General features: G+C 46.1%; 1 protein-coding gene across 2 annotated transcripts in view; it reads right to left on the bottom strand.

The window, feature by feature from the left end:
• EXD3 (exonuclease 3'-5' domain containing 3) overlaps positions 1-17,280 on the bottom strand; it is a 2,419,489-nt gene that overhangs the window by 1,775,574 nt on the left and 626,635 nt on the right. For both annotated transcript variants that reach the window (XM_086921181.1, XM_086921182.1), the window contains one exon: positions 6,222-6,389. In XM_086921181.1, coding sequence (XP_086777307.1) covers positions 6,222-6,389 — 168 coding nt within the window. The remainder of the gene's footprint in view (positions 1-6,221; positions 6,390-17,280) is intronic.

Genomic DNA, 17,280 nt, shown 5'->3' on the forward strand with positions numbered 1-17,280 from the left:
AAGTGAATGCTAATAAGAACTTGTTTAGTGCTGCATCTCCTGGCCCAGCTAATGATTTATGATCTCAGAGGTGAAAACAATCTTCCTTATTTTGATCAGTGATGAAATAGCCTTATGAGAAGATCTGGTACGTTCCTATTTGACTAGTAGACACTTTATCTTCTTTGTAGTAGATACTCATTAAATCTTAAAATGCTGGTCTAACCAGTATGGGGCAGGAAAGCATTCCATGTCTTGGAAAAGCTAAGGGGCAGCTTGGTGGAGACTATTAAAGCGGATGGCACTTTTATCTGTTATCTTGCATTTGTATTGAATTTCATCAGTGAATAAGGTAAACAACAACTTGTAATAAACGGAAAATATCAAAATTATACTGGTACTCTGCAAAAAGATAACGGAGCCTCAGGTCTAGGTAAGAAAACACCATGGAGCAAGATCACTGAGTCAACACAACTACGACTACTTTAAGATAAATATTGAAGCCTTCTCCCATAGATCAAATGCCTCCCTGGTTGGGTAAAAGGAGGATGCCCGAAGTTCTTTAAAATTGATGGTCTACTAGGACTTCATCGATGTTAACCTGATGCATTTAGACAGACCTGCTTCTTTACAGAGTCACTACTCTCGGGCTCTTTTCTAATCATCTGCAGGCAACATCCAAAAACCATCGTAAATAAAACAGAGATGGAGGTTGAAAAGTGAGACATGCAATATCTATGCCAGGTAGCGACTGGGCCACTCAATTTTGGCTAACCTCTCTCATTCAGTACGGTCTTGTTCAACAGAGTAGCATAAGACTCCAGGTATCTCTAGTCTAGTTAATAACGACTTTTTTCAGTCCACCATTGACTTTTTTCAGGAACATGCCATTGAGGTAATCCCCAAAGGCATTGAGTTGGCAGAGAGGCATCCATCGGTGGAGTGTCTTCCAATGTTTGACCATCTCCACCAACAGCCTTAATGCAGCACTTGCAATTGCAGGGCCTTCTATTTCTTCGGATAGTCCCCTTCCTGTCCATGATCCCTGATGCAGTGCCACTTGTTGAATGCGACAAGATTAATGCTCCTCTTCCCAACCCTGCAGCTAAATACAAGAAAGAATTGTCTAGTGCATGCTTCAACGTGCCTTAATTTCGTTGTAAAAACCCAGATGAGTTACTGCCAGGACCTATAGGTAAAGGTCTCTGTTGGGGAAAATAACTTCTGTGATTGAGACACACATTTTAAGATAGCTGAAGACAAGCTGTCTTGTACTGAACAAGCCTAAGAAATACTGGTTAGCTGTAATATGTCTACCGTAGTTTCTTAGCCAAGTTCTACCAAAGTTGTCGTACCTAATTCCTCTCACACCAATGGTGCTTTACTAGGATTTCATAAGCCTATCATCGGTGCTTCCTTGGCCTGTTTCTTTGCACTTATTACTGTCAATTGTTCCACCCCGCTTGGCACCCAGCCTGTTGAATCTTCCAGGCATGGCTGCTAACAGACCACCTTCAATTTGATTACTTCCACTACTGACATTGCAGGCCCGCTAATGCATTAATCTCTTCACCTGAGACTTTGCATCTCCCTCCTGAAGCTTAGCATTATGTTATAATCCTGACCAACAATTCTGTTTTGCCCCCTAATACTACCGAGGCCAACTTTCAAATTAAGAATAATGATGATTATCTGGTTGTCAATTAAAATCAATTTGACAATGAGACCGGAGATTGATAGACTTTCGACTCGGTGGAGTCTTATTAAGGTCTCGTTTCTCATACGGGTTAATACGAAGAGGGACCCTTACCCAGCAGAGACTTTTTGTACATTAAAATGGGCGTATTTTTGCTTACTCTTTGCTGTGGATAGGTGTCCCTATTTTCGGATAAAAGCGTATCTAGCCTTGACATTATTCTCCTGCCAATTGCGAATTGCAATGAATAATAGAAGATTCTCTTCACATCTTTATTCGTGAGGAGAGGAAGAAAGGACGTTTATTACTTGCCTATATCACTATTGAGGGCCATACATGGGTGTACATATTTCGGACTACTAAACGTGGACCGGGGACAGCAGTTCTTCTTGTTTACTTTTATTCCTTGCCTTGAAAAAGTCTCTGTGAGACAAAACACATGTCGGCGGTGTGAGCTGTGAAGTTGTTATATGAATATGGATTTATAATAAAAAGATTTGGCTTGGATCTTTGAACTTGGAGTAGTGTGGAAGTTTAATGGACATTACAGACCTATGAACTTGGAGCTATTTGGAAAATCTATGGACATCACATACTTATGATTGTGGACCAACATATGATAGATTTATTGGTTTTGACAGAATCTTAAAACATATCTAGGATTTCCTAGAATATATATACTAATTTAACAGTAGGTGGAGTGCTGTGTGACCTGCTCTTATTTTCTCTTGAATCTTCCAGGCATGGCTACTAACAGACTGCCTTCAATTTGATTACTTACACTACTGACATTGCAGGCCCGCTAATGCATTAATCTCTTCACCTGAGACTTTGCATCTCCCTCCTGAAGCTTAGCATTATATTATAATTCTGACCAACAATTCTGTTTTGCCCCCTAATACTACCGAGGCCAACTTTCAACTGAAGAATAAGATGATTCTCTGGTTGTCAATTAAAATCAATTTAAACATTGATGTCCATGATAGGCTTTAGTTTTTTAGGCTAATTCCCTGGGTCAGCTCCTCTGCTTAAAGCTATTAAGTGTGTTTTTTAACTTTGAACATCCTGCCGACGCAAGAGATATTCTCCTTAAATTTAGCTTTCATGACACGTTTAATGATTCAGTTAAGGGTTTTCAACTGGGCTATTTCTACAAATCGTCCTCTACATCTTCAGTGCCTAGCTGTTGGACTGTTTGCAACAGTATTTCTCAGCCTATCATTTCAGCATTATTTCCCATCGTGCTTACCCACAAACACTTTGCAGCTCTTGATGCATAGAAAACACTGACTGACTTTCTAGTACACTTAACATTTGTTCTGCTCTAAGTAAAGAGGCCTGCATTGTTCCTGTTAGGAGAATATCCTGGCACATTGTATTCTACCTTGTCATAATTGTTCTGTAGATCTGCTGAGCAGGTGAGTTTTGTTAGTTGGAACATAGTGGAATTAGCCTCTAAGCCGATTTTGAACAATTGGTTGTCCTATGTTAAAGGTGAGATGGTTGTCTGTTATTCCTTGCACGCCTCTCCATCAACTTCTGGGCATTCCAAGCGGGGACTTTGAACCTGGTTCAGGGTATCTTTTATTGTTCTTAAGCAAAAAGAACAATTAATGGACGGAATGCTGAACAATGCAAACATTCACCCTCAGTCACAAAGATATGGGTTTAATTCATCATTCTTTTACTCACCACACCAGCGCAGTTTGGACCCAGCCATATGCAAATCAGTCATGACCCTGTTCCTCATGGGAGTGGGAAGAGTATGCCCTGATGGGGGTCTCGTGCTCACTATGCCACTGGATTCAAGCTAGCCTGGCTGATGAGGGGTGATGCCCTGAAACCGGTCCCAGGATGCTGGTTTCCAGTCCAGGGAGGACCTGGCTTGGCAGTTCGGGCTGGACTGTTACCATGAGTAAACAGGGTCAAGGCTCATTTGCATATGGCTGGGTCCAAACTGAGGTGGCGTTGTGAGCAAAAGAATAATGGATTGAAACCAGATCTTTGTGACTGGGGGTGAATGTTTGCATTGTTCAGCATTCTGTCCATCACTTATTCCTTTTGCTTCTGTCATTGTTCTTAGCACTAGCCACTCAGGCAATCAACAGTTTGTTTTTTGGGAAAATGCCTTGTGGTTGTATTTTTTTAATCTTTACAATGATTGTCTATCAGGTCGCAATTTTTATACTTTTTATATGCTTTTTAATATGGTGGACAACTTCCCTAGATCTTTTGTGAACATTATCTGCCACATATGTGATGTTGGGTGGCGATTCTAATGCCAAGATTGTCTCAATTCCAGCTCTTCCCAATGCTTTTTCTGTTAGGTGTATTTGTAAAGGGCACTATCACCTACGAGGGATATCCTGGCACCGGATGATGAGATTTATTTTTCCTCGCTTGTTGGTTCACACGGAGCATTATTATATGGTGCTACAATTGAATGTGATCTTGTTAATGTATATGAATTGTTTCATTCTGACCATATGATTATTCCAAACTTTGCAGGTGGCATTGTTCTACTGCTTCTGTGTCTAGGGGTCTAAATAAGTTTGTTATGGATTATTGTGTACATGTGAGCTAATATAAAAGAAAGAGGGAGCACACTACCTGGCATATCAGCACACAATTATCACACAATTAGGCACTCATTTTAGTTGAAAGTCTTTAATATCCACCATTGTTGGTGCAGCCTTTGCAGATTATTTCTAGACGTGTTTCAGTATTGTTGACCTTCTTCACAAGAGAACAACAAGTGACCTTTGGGGTGCTGGCAATGCTGCTCACAGTCTTCTCATGCTTAGTACCATAGATACACAGCACTGGCTGCAGCACATCTCGCCATATTTATAGGCTAGGAGAGAGCATTATATCTTCCATACTATTCTCCTACACTTCTAGAAGAAATGGTCCCTACCATAAAGACTGGACTAGTACTGTGGGACTTACTGTCAGTGAAACTGAAGCATCCTAGACTCATTTCACCGATCTTCCAGCTGCTTCTTAGGTACAGCCCATTAAAAATCGAGAAGAAACTTCCACTAAAGCAGAACCTCGCAGTGCAGAGGCTAAAAGTGGACCAGCTGTGCTTCACCTTCATTTGTATTTTCTTGCCTCAAGTTTCCATACTCCTCTTCCATCGAAGCAAAATCTAACATGGCTATCACAACACAAGCATCACACCTGGAGAGGTCTGGTTATGCTGCTTAAGTCTGTTACATGACTGCAGTCTCTGAAGCACCTCAAGGCTCATCCTGGTGTTCGGCCCCAGTGACCCCTGAATCCACAGTCTGGTGTTAGATGGTGTGGGCTATTGTGACTAGGCCTGCGTTAGACTATGCTTACTTCTCAGGATGAGACTGGTAATACTTTAAATAGTACATGCCTTCGTCTATAGGCCTGATGTATCTCATGGCAGCAGTAGCACCGCATTTTCAGAAAACAAATGCCCTCAGATTTCCTACAGGCCTTCAGAGCTCCCGAGGGCCCATCTGGAATTAATGCTCACAAGTAAATTGTGTGAAGAGGTTTTCACTTTCGGATTCCTTCCACTGAATTCCCAGCAAGCCTATGAACACAAATCCTGGAGCTATCTACCTACCAGTGGAACTGTCTAAACATTCCAGCTGAAATATTAATTGTACACAAAAAATAATTGCACTAAATGAAAAGTTATTTAGAGTTGGTAATGTTCTTTCTGGTTCATACTCCATCTAACTGCAGGTCCCTCAACTACTGAAGTTAGCACAGGTGCCAGATGGAAACCAAACGTATGCCCTCCCCCACATCTCGAAAAAAAAGGTTGGAGCTGCTTTGTTAATACTAAGAGTATAATGCCTGGCAGACACAGGAGTCTAATTTATTCAGTTGCTACCATATCAGCTAAGTCAAGAAATTAACCCCTACCGCTATTAGGTAATCTATTTAATCCACCTCAGAGTAAGTCGTTGAGGATTTATCACTTCACAACATCAGTTAGGGACTTATTGTGCCCCACAGTTGATCTTTAGATATTTCACCTTCATCATTATCAAAAATGTAATTATGATCTCCCCAATAATTTCTGGAGTAACGTGCAATCAGCTGTCCGTAAAGCACTTCAACACCTCATATGGGGTTCTTAGCACTATATAAATGCTGTTACAATACAATGGCTATGATGTTTGTCGACCTCATTTAAAATAGGATCCAGTTGCCCTCTTCTTGTGCTACAAATACAATCTATTTCATACTTAGTTACTTTGCTTAAAACTGCACACACAGAAAGGTATGGAGTAAGACGGGAGTAAATGGGTGGAATGTCTCAATTAGAGAGCACAGTAGGAAAATTGTGCAGTCTCTTGTCCTCCGATTGGTCTCTTCCATGCAGTTTAGTCATTGAATTCCACTGAATAGCAAGAGGAATGTGAAGACAAGGTACCTGTTTAACCGTTCAGCTTGGCTGTTATAAGTAAAAGAGGAGGGTGTTTGGGAGAACCCATTTGCGGTATGCAGTAGCCTTTTCACCGTGAAATAACCCCATCTTCTGCCCCAGCTGGCTACCAACCTGCTGAAGCAATGGCCGCTCCTTTATCCATTCCTGGAACTCGCTGGCGATGACGTGCCCCAGGGAGCTGCCCTTGCCCTTGCCGTCGTTGCAGGCTGCCAGTAGGTCCAAGAGATCAGACAATGGCTCGGCCAGGCCAGTGAAGCCTTCCCGGGCTCGTTCCTGGAGCTAGACAGATACAAAAGGACATTATCATGTCAAAGAAGGGAAATTATACATCTCTGCAAAGGCTCCCCCAAACCTCCCAACACACGAAAAATACACAAAAGCAGTGCAACCCCTCGGGAGACGTTCCTGTTGTTATTCGGTTCGCGTTCACGCCTTGGGTGACTTCTGCTGTCACTCGGCGTCCGTTCCGATTGGTTGCCTGGCCCCTTTGCCTCCAGAGATGGCAGAGAGCGTGTAACAAGTGTCCACACGGATAGTTCCATAAAGGCAGGGCCCCCGGGGCAGGCTGAACAAAGAGGCGGCACAGGCCGCAGATGGAAGGAGGAGGCTCGAGCTACATGGAATGCCTAAAGCACCAGCGTTGCTTCGAAAACAGCGCGGCCCAATGTCATCACAGCACAGAGTACAAATCTAAAAAAGAGTTTTAACCAATTTACAGCGAGTGCCTGGTACTTCCCAGAGAAGCCAGTTTACATATCTCAAAAGAAAAGGCAAATTCAAAGACTGAGATACTGACCGTTGACCTGCGGATGGGAGACTTGGTTTGTGGTCAGAAACTGATGAAAATAATGTTTTATTTTCAATTACGTCCTAAGTTGTAGTAACTTTTAGTAATGAAAAAGTGCCAGTCGTACAGGCACTGGGAAGTAATGCCGGAAAGGTGGGCGTTTAATATGAAAACGCTCGTGCTGACTTTTTGTTGCTCTAGACACAAATCACCTGACATCTCGGTGCAGAGAGGATTTAGTCAAACTTTTCTGCAAAAAAATGATTTCACGGGTGAGGGGAAGGTTATAGGAAGCAGCGGTGGACAGGAGGAATCTGAGTGGGAAAGGCTGGCTGACAATAAACGGGTGCAATAATAGTACAGTACACCATAGTCAAAAACCACGCCGAACCAGAGGGGGAATTAAGAGGCCGACGAGCCCGTGGCTCTTGGCCCCATCGAGAAGTGCACAGCAACCAGCCAAGCCCGGTGCATTTCCCTAGACCTCTCTTCTTTGACTCACTCCAAGCAGGACTATAGGTCCTCATTGGCGAGAGGTGGGCCATACAGATGCTACACTGTAATACGCTATCTCACAAGCAAAAAATGACGTTTCCTTATACCCACTTTAAATCCTCCGATTGCAACGCCACCCTCTGTATTCTCAAAAAACCTGCATGAAAAATTGACCTCAATTAAAGCTAGCAATCGTTCCTCTCTTCTTCCTTTCCATCCAACCATCCTCACCTTAGGCTCCATCGGATTGTAGCCTCCTTTAAGCCACGTGCCTTTCTGCCTTAATCTCTTGTATATATTTCTAAAAAAAAGTGCCTACACCTCAGCTCATAAATCACACCTTTGTCTTTGAATTATCAGCCCTGCAACATAACAGTAATTCATTTCCTCTAGTCTGCATATTCACAGCACCAAAAACATAGCATAAACTCACATACTCCACCTATAATGATAACATGTAACTCTTATTTAATCTAATACCAACACTCTGGAGTTTATGCATTGAATGGTTTATTTGAGAGCACTAGACTAATCCCAATAACCAACGGTAAATACTGGATTTGCAACTAACACTGGGTTCTGGAGTAACATGCTACCTGCTGTCTGTAAAGCACCTCAACACCTCATTAGGGGTTCTAAGCGCTATATAAATGCTTTTACAATACATTACAATACAAAGGCTATGATGTTTGTCAACCTCATTTTTAATAAGATTCAGTTGTCCTCTTCTTGCGCAGCAAATACAATCTTCTGAAACAGGCCATGGGAAAAATTATGTTCATTCAGTTAAATCCCTCAATTCAGTTCAGATATTACTGCATTATAGCTGGAAGTCACAATAAAAAGAAAAGCACTACTACTTTGAAGATGAAATGACATCTCTCCATGCCAAAGACAAAGTGTATGTAGACGAAAATGTATTTTAGATGCCAAGAGTGAACACTGAATGAAAACATATTCTTAGTTGACGAAAAACATTAAATATTTACACTCTTGCTCAATCAATAGAAAAGTTTATCCACAGTTTTAAAGAACACATTCAAACATTTGTAGAAATCAGATTATTAAAGTGTGTGTTCAGTGCCGTTAAAACATAAAATGTGTGCATGCAACTTCTTACGTTTGCTTGCCGAAATCTTTGAATTAAAAACATTTTCCATTCAAATGCAAAGGCCGGGCAACAGCATATGACATGGGAAAGTGACTCTTGTTTGTAAAAACAAAAATGGCAAACCAAATTTTGTCTCTTGTATCTCCAAGGATGTGCTACATCAAACAGTACGAAGCACAGGTGTATGAACTGGATTTTTATCACCCATGAAATTACAAGATAAAAATACAAATGGTGCTTTGTTAATTTATAACTCCTTTTGACTAGCTTGCTGTGAGCCTTAATTTTGAAAGATTTCTGATCTTTTTGCCTGGATTGACTAACAATTGCCTTCTTCAATAGTTGCTTAATGCTTCCGTGATATAGATTATATCAGGTAGGTATAGGCAGGTATCATTTGAACTTTTATTGCATGGCATTAATGGCAGTGGGTCACGGAATGTTGTCAGAAAGATAACATTCTTGACGAAGAAAGCCCCTGAAAGAGCGCTTACCTGTTTTTTTTTTTTAGGTCTCGCGTACGCTCGCCTACGCAGCGTGCATGCGCTGCATAGGAAGGAGACCTTTAGCAATTGATAAACCTTTTCAGCCAAAAACGTGGACGCGTTGCATTGTCTTCAATGGCAACGCGTGCAAGTTTGGCGATTCCCCTGCAGGAGCGAGCTTTGACAAATGGTTCCTGCTCGCTCCCGCAAGGGAAACCAGAGCAGTCCCCCTCCTCCCTCCTTGCTGCCGTGAGAGGTGCGCGCTTGTTCTTTGATCTCAGCAAACAGCATGGAAAGAGACGTCACACGGGAGGAAGAGACGGGCCGCATTCCCAGCCGAAGCAGCCCCGGAAAGCGGGTGAGTAAGCTGGTACTGACGCTTCATTGCAAATCCCGGAACACTGTTGCTTGCACGTCAACACAATTTTGCTGGCACAAAATCTTGATTTTCAACCAAGGGAGACATTTTCCTCATTAAATAAGTCTCCCACCAGTATCTCGCATGACTTTTTTTGTGCACGAGGTATGTATGTCCTCATGTTCAACTGTCACGCAGCCTACTTGCGAGTACATTTTGTGACATTTTTGCAGGAATAAAAGTTGTTTCACCCAACCCTCCTAACCAGGCCGTCCCGCTAACTGTGGAAGGACATTGTTATTAAAAGGGTATCACAGACAGCAGAAGGCATTAGTTACCTTTAGTGAATTGCAGTGCCGTTACACACGCCATACACCTCTTTATTTCTAATGAGAGCGTTTACCTTCCAGGGAAGCACCCCTTCTTTTTCGTTTGTTGGTGAAACACGCAAGTTTGGATTTACTGATTCATGTAACTTATTTTTTCAGTCTCCTTATTGAAATCGAGAGTTGACGAGACCAGCATAGTTGAGGTGGTAGGGTTTTCCCTCAGTCACTGGTGTATTGTGCTCTTGCCATTTCATTTTGCGGGGGTCACAAGTGATAGGCAGGACTAAAGAGTGATTGCCTGCTTGTTTCAGTATGTCACAGAACAGGAGTGTCGTCTTCGTGTGTCTGGGCTTGAAGAACACTAGAGCTTGTAAACAATGACTAAAGCAATCTGTTAATCCTAAAACAAGCACAGACTCAGACTGGGCAACGCTTTCCAACACAAATCTATGTAATATGTATAGTCCTTTGCATCAAAACACTTGACTTAAGTTAAGAATGACAGAGCCTCACCTTCCATAAGGGTGATGGGATTCAACTGTGAAAACAACTTGGTGAAAACCTTTACAGAATAATAACCAACTCTGGAAGTAAAAAAACAACGTTTGGGTGAGATTAGTGGACTCTGGGAAAGGAATGCATATTGAGTCTAGCTCTAGGCCTTGTCCTGCTCAAAAGGGCTGAAGAAGGTAAGGGGAGCAGCTTCCAATATAGAAGAACAGTGTGCAGACTATTCAAGTGAAGTTCTTCCATGAAGACTAGCTGGATAGAACGTTTTTACTAGACATGCAGAGTCTCAGGTAGGTCCTCCCCAAAGTTTGACGAGTTTACTTAATTTCCCATGTTTAAAGCCAGGCATAACTTCCAGGATATATTTCCTTGTGAGTACAAGTAGGTCCGGAAAATGAGGTTGCAATTTAACTTCGTAAGGGGGGAAAAATCCCCAAAGCTAATGTGGAAACCACATACAGAAAGCTTTGCAAACTACCGGTTGTAGTCATAGTATTCATAAGATTTACGAGTAACTCACCAGAGAAAACACTGCGGTCTAGACCAGAGCAACACATTTACCAAAAGATATGAAAGATAAAATTGTGCTATGAGGAAGACAACATTTTTTAATGGAAGCAAAGAGAGACGAGAAAAACTCTTGGCACAGAGCCAAGACAAAGAAAAGAAAGTTGAAGAGAGATTTTCTGACAGGCATTGATGAAATGTATCCAGGTTTGGAAACGTTGTTCCTCCTCCCACCTGCCTATGTATACCCTGCTGACTTTAGAGTGACATTAGAGATCTCGGTTATGTTAGTGAGGATAATTTTGCAGAAAGTACGGATGCCAGTGTGGCATATGCACTTTCGGCTACACGAATGCCTAGCGTGCTGTCATGTTTTGATTTCTCAGAAACACCACCCTCATAAACTGAGATTTGTTTCTCGGAAACTTAAAATGAATGTCCTTGACTCACCAGAAGATTTCTTTCTGTGTATTGTCGACATTTTTGTCTTCCGTGCAGGGTACTTGCATGGGGGCCTATCATATTAAAACACAGGTTCTGCATCCACACTTTAAACATGGAGGGGCTTCGCCATGGTGACCCTGTGGCCCTGTTGTGGTTGGGCCACCATTTAAATTGTTCCCAACTACAGTCAGAAAATGAGGTGGAACAATGGCTTGTTTGGTGCAGAAAAGGCCGTGGTGATTTACAAGAGGTTACCTCTTTCCCAAATCGTACATAAATGGGTCATGAAGTGATTAAACTGATCAAACTGTTAACTATTATTTCTAAAAACAAACAGGCAAACCGACAGACTAATTAATTACTTTAAAAAGTAAACATTTATGTGAACCATAATTGCACAAGAAAATTTGAAAATTTTGGCTTTCTTCTTTTCTGGAATTGACAGAAAGGTCGGAGGACACAAACATTCAGTGCTGTGATTCAACAAAGGAGATATAGCTAAACAACAAAGGGGAGTTTGGGAGACTGTGCGACTCCGCTTAATGTGGGGATACTGAACTAAAATAAAGCAGCAGTGGGGTGGTGTACAGAGAGCAACATCAAAGGGGTGGTGGTCTCCCTTTAACTTTGTAAAAGTAAAAATATTTTCAAACCAAATCAAAGGGATCTCTGAAAAAAGTCGAAATAAAGGGGCATTTCATCGTGCTAAGTATGGGTAAAACATTTTCTTCAAGGATGAAAAACATATTAGGAAGTATCTTTTCTTCGAGCTGTAAATCATCTGCACAATTTCAACATGCCAGTAATTCTTCATGATTTATTTAATCAAAAATAGATTCACGGGGGCGTGGCCAAGATGGCGGCGTGATCGGTCGCAGGTCCCGGAGGCTCCCTGCCCGATCCCGCCCGATAGTGCCCCACTGCGCAGCCTGATTTCCCTGCCGCACAAACAACTGCGGACCTTGTTACCGGCTACCTGCTGGGACCCCCAGAGCCCCGATTGCCAACACCTGGGCTGAGCGGGAGTCCGGGGACGCCGAAGACCGCACACCACAGCTGCGTAATGGCGGCCACCCTGGTCCCGTGAGAGCCGGCGCGCTCTCAATCTACGGCCAAGAGGGGACCCTGCAGCTTGCCGGAGTGCCCGCCGGTGCGGTCCCGGCGCACCCGCGACACTCCCGCTCCTGATTGCGGGACGCCTCTGCGGCCTGGCCGGCGGTGCGGTGTGTGCCGGCCGGGCTCCACAAAAATTGACCTCCTGGCTTTGGGGCCTACCGGCACTGCCCGGCGGGCGGATCACACGGGGTCGCAGCGGGAGCCCGGCGGAGGAGCGGCTGCACCGGCGTCAGCGGATCAGAGGCGTGAGGCCCCTGCCGGCTGCGCCGCGGCGCCCGAACTGGCAGATAGCACTGAGGCGGCGCCCCCCTGATCTGGATAGGGCTGAGAAGACAGGCCTTCCCTGAACGGGCGAGAGAGCGCGGCCCAGCGGACCCGGCGGCGCCAAGAGGCCACAGCTGGACGGAAAGACCGCACCTGCGCCACCACACGAGGCAGCCACACCCAGGTGAGGAGGGTTGAGGCGGGCGCTGCCACGAGACTCGGGGGGGGCACACTCAAGCCCCCGGCGTTGTGGTTCCCGGGGCCTACCACCTACATCTTACTTGCTACTTACCACAAGTGGGACGCGCCCACACCTGCACCAGACCCCCGCCAGCCAGCGTCGCCACGAGGTTAAGCGCCAAGGCCCGCTAGCGCACACCTCCAGCACCCACCTTCCACACTGCTCCGCTGCCGGACTGCTCCCTGGCCGGACCCCGAGCGCCCACCTCCCCGATCACAACAGGGAGGACGCTGCCACGCCACCCAGTGCCATTACAGAGTCGGCCCCCCCGGGACCGCTGGCCCGCCACCTTTCTCAAGTGCCCGCACCCCGACACCCTAGACTGATAAGGCCCCGAAGACGGGATGGCGGGACAGCGATCGAAGAAGGGGTCGCAGACACTCCCAGAGCTCTTGGCCAAAACCCAGTCGAAGCCTGGCAAGGACCCGCCCTCCCCCCCGGCCGCAAAGCTGACACCAACGCCAGTAGAGGACCAGTCGCCCACCACTAGAACCTTCTTGGAGACGCTTTTTAACTCCCTAAGGGACGACTTCCGGTCCTTAAAGCAAGAAGTGGCGGGCGAGGTCCGGGAGCTCCGGCGAGACGTGAAGGGCCTTGGGGAGCGGGTGGTGGCGGTCGAAGAGGCAGATCAGACCAGGAGCCTGGAAATAACACACCTCCAGCAAGAAATGGTGCGTCTCACTGACCAACAGATGGACCTTCAGGCCCATGCAGAGGACCTTGAGAACCGCTCCCGTCGGAACAACATACGGGTCCGGAGAGTTCCTCAGAAATCGGAGGGGTCTGATGTCACTGGCTACCTGCAAACTTTATTTTGGTCCATTTTGGGAGAACCAGCAGACTTTGAGATACGCATTGACAGGGCTCACAGAGTTGGGTTGCCCAGACGCTCCACCGCCCCACCACCAGATATTTTAGCCTTTCTACCCGACTTCCCGTTGAAGGTACGGATTCTTAGAGAAGCACGGCGGGCCCAACTTCTTCAGTTCCAAGGTCACTCAATAGCCCTATATCAGGACCTATCGGCCATCACCCTGCAAAAACGCAGGGAATTCCGGAAAGCGACGGACTTCCTACGACAGCATGAAATTCCGTATTCCTGGGGCCACCCGTTTAGACTAATATTTAAGTGGAACGGGTAGTTACACCAACTGCGTTCGCTCAAAGACACCTGCACCCTTCTAGGCCTTGAGCATGACATTGATGAACCCACCCCTAGTTCGTCCCAGAGGCACTCTGAGGGAGACTGGCAAACTCTAAACCGCAGGCGATCGCCCTCACACCACCTGAAACCAGACGTCTCTATCATCACACAAGAACGGGCAACGGAGGTGGCCAAAGAGACAACCTCCTCAGGATGAGAGATACACTCCCAGGGAAATCACTCACAGCTTGCCTCACCCCTATGAGGGGGGTGGGATTCAGGCGGGGGGCCGACGTGTCCGCCGCGGGACATGACCCGGATGGAGAACTTCACCACAGCCCTGTGTGGATTAACAGGACTGGGACTATACCTACTCATATGTGGGTGTTGGGGCTTGGGGAGGGGGAGGGGGGGATGGTTGACAGTAATGTTATTTCATGGAGTTCGAACATGTGTATGTGGGGTGTTTTGTGGGTACGGTTGGGGTGGGAGTTGGGGTGGGTACCAGTGTGCCGGGGGGACTTTGCTACTAACAGAACAGCAGCGCTGTACATTCATGCCTCAGTGCTAAACCTCGCCCTACAGGTGTTCCTACAGAAGCGCACAGTCATACCGAGAACACACACACACTCTCTCTGTGACGCGCGGAAGTCGGAGCGCCCCCTCGCTCTGCCCGGCGCCTTCTCTCGCTATTGGGCTGAATGCCACTGCTATCCTGGACGCTGTCCGACCCCTATCCTACAACTATGGCTAGCCCCAAACTGAAGTTATTAACACTGAACGTCAAAGGCCTGAACAACCCTATTAAGAGACGGGCGATACTCTCTTATCTGAAACACTCCGGGGCTAACCTGTGTTTGCTTCAGGAGACTCACCTTTTGCCCAAAGACTGGCACAGGATGCGCTTGCGTGCCTTTCCCCAACAATTCTTTTCTTCCCTTCCCACAAAGAAAGCCGGGGTGCCATCTTGGGTTCTAGACACTTCAGAGGAAAGATAGGCACCAAAGCGGGGGAAGTTAGTGGCCGTCTTCTTGCACACGCCTTCCAGTTTGGTAGCATGAGCCTTACGATCGGGTCAGTTTACGCTCCCAACACAGGCCAGGAAACCTTTCTGAGAAACGCTCTCTCTGAATCCCTTCAACTATCCAACACACTTCTACTCATCGGGGGGGACCTTAATTTAGTTATGGACACCAACAAGGACAGGTCGGGACATCGCTACGGGGACACCGGCGCTATTACTGACGCTGGGGCGGAGTGGCTGCGAGAGAGGGGCCTGGTAGACATGTGGCGCACCGCACACCCAACCACAACACAATTCACCTTCTATTCCCACGTCCACCGCACCTACGCCAGGCTAGACCACTTCATAGGATCATCTGAACTGCTTTCTAACTTAGCTGACATTGACATTGTGCCCGCAGCGCTTTCGGACCACGACGCAATAGAGCCAACTATTAATGCCCCTGCCCCCTCCAGCCCCCGAGGCGCATGGCGTCTCCGAGAAACCATGTTACAAAGACCAGCGGTCCGTGAACGCCTAAATAATTGCATTGTCGACTACTTGACTAATATCGACAAACCGGAGGTGTCGTTGACGGCCCTGTGGGGAGCCTTAAAATCAGTGGTCCGTGGGGAATTAATTGCGATTGCTGCTGGTGAGGTGCCGGGTTTTTAGAGACCCGGTGGTGCCAGGGGACCACACCCGAAGACCTCTGAGTTCTCCCTGTTCTGGACTTACAGAAACACAGAGTCTTCTAGTTGAAGTCAGTGATCGAGTTTTATTGGCTGCAACCAAGTAACATGCGTCCTAGAAGTACGACAACACAGGCCGTAAGTTCTCAGGAGACTGTTCGTTTTTACAGAACCAGCCTTCTCCTTATATACATAAATAACAGCTGCAGGCAAGAATTCTTCAGTTTACGATATGGCTATACCAATATTTCTGCAATAATACAAAGAGCGAAGTCATGCTGGTCAGCACATATTTTAGATGTCCAGTTGGTGATGGATTACCCCGCCAGATCCAGAACTCCCATCAGATATCGATGAAACACCAATAAGGTCGGGCACCCTCCCACCATAAAACGGGTCATAAACAAGAATCATGGACAGGTGTATGTGTATGGAAAAACAGGGTCTGTACGTAGTGGATGGTTTATGACATGTTGTGCCTTGATGATATCTTGTTCGGCCACTGGGCGAGGAGCTGCCCAAACAGGCTTGGCTGAAGGCGGTGGAGGCAGCTTCGGCCAGGTCATGGGGAAGTCAGCTACAAAGGACGTGTCCTTTTAGATCAAGCTCGGCTGTAATCAATTGACTTATATGAGGGCAAGCCATAAGATGGATGCCGTTTACAAAATGGAGTCCGAGGGTTTGGGACGGAAACTACGATTTAAGGGTGTTAGCATCGCTCAATCGTGACGCAAATGCATGGGGATAATGCCCTAATCATTACCGGTTCGTGGATACCAAATTTGTCATGGTAAGACGATATTTTATGACACGAGTGTTGGACCTCGATATCTGTAAAACGGCGGGGTCCGGATTTGCAGTACCACAGACCCTCCTTTTGCCCTCATATTAGGCAATAACTCACGCTAATCTGAGTCCAAATCTGTAGAGATTAATTCACGGAGATGCTGCTGTAGCATCATTCTGTTGCTCAATTCATCCCTTGACACAGGCTTCCTTACACATGAAGTGGCGCAGAGGCCACATATTGCAGGAGCGCAGTGCACAAAAAGGCCTAACATAAACAGAACGGCTAAGATCATCCCGATGAAGATCAGAGTTTTCCATCCCCAGGCAGAGATCAGTTCCCAGAACCACCCTAGCAGAGACCAGTCTCCTTTCTCCATGTGAAGGGAATCAGATATTTTGTGTAATTTGGAGATGGCCTGGTATACCGTCGGAGCATTATCGGGGATGAAAATGCAGCAACTACATTGGATCACCCTACATACACCACCACGGTCTGCAAGTATGACATCCAGGGCAACCCGATTCTGAAGGGTCATAAGTCGATCCGACTGAAGCTCAGCTGTCAAGTTGCCAAGGGCACCAGCCGTTTCAGTCACGGCGGATTCAACTATTCTCGTCAATTGTCGAATGTTCCTGCTGTTCACCATGGGCCTCCAAAATGGCAGAAAACCCTTTGCGAAGTCTCCAAACTCCTGACCCGCAGTGTCGTCTTGACTCACAACACCCCTAACTAACCTTGTCCGATGGTAATCTGCCCCAGCCGTGTAGGTGGGTTGCAGCAGAAACGAGATGAAACATGTGCCCGAGAAGTCAGGGGGCAACCAGGTGTAGGCTTTGTCATGGCAGACGAAATAGGTGCCTTTAGCCGCCAAGAATGGAGGGGAAGTTCGGGAGG

The sequence above is a fragment of the Lissotriton vulgaris genome, chromosome 5 (genome assembly GCF_964263255.1).
Source record: "Lissotriton vulgaris chromosome 5, aLisVul1.2, whole genome shotgun sequence".
Lineage (NCBI taxonomy): Eukaryota > Metazoa > Chordata > Amphibia > Caudata > Salamandridae > Lissotriton > Lissotriton vulgaris.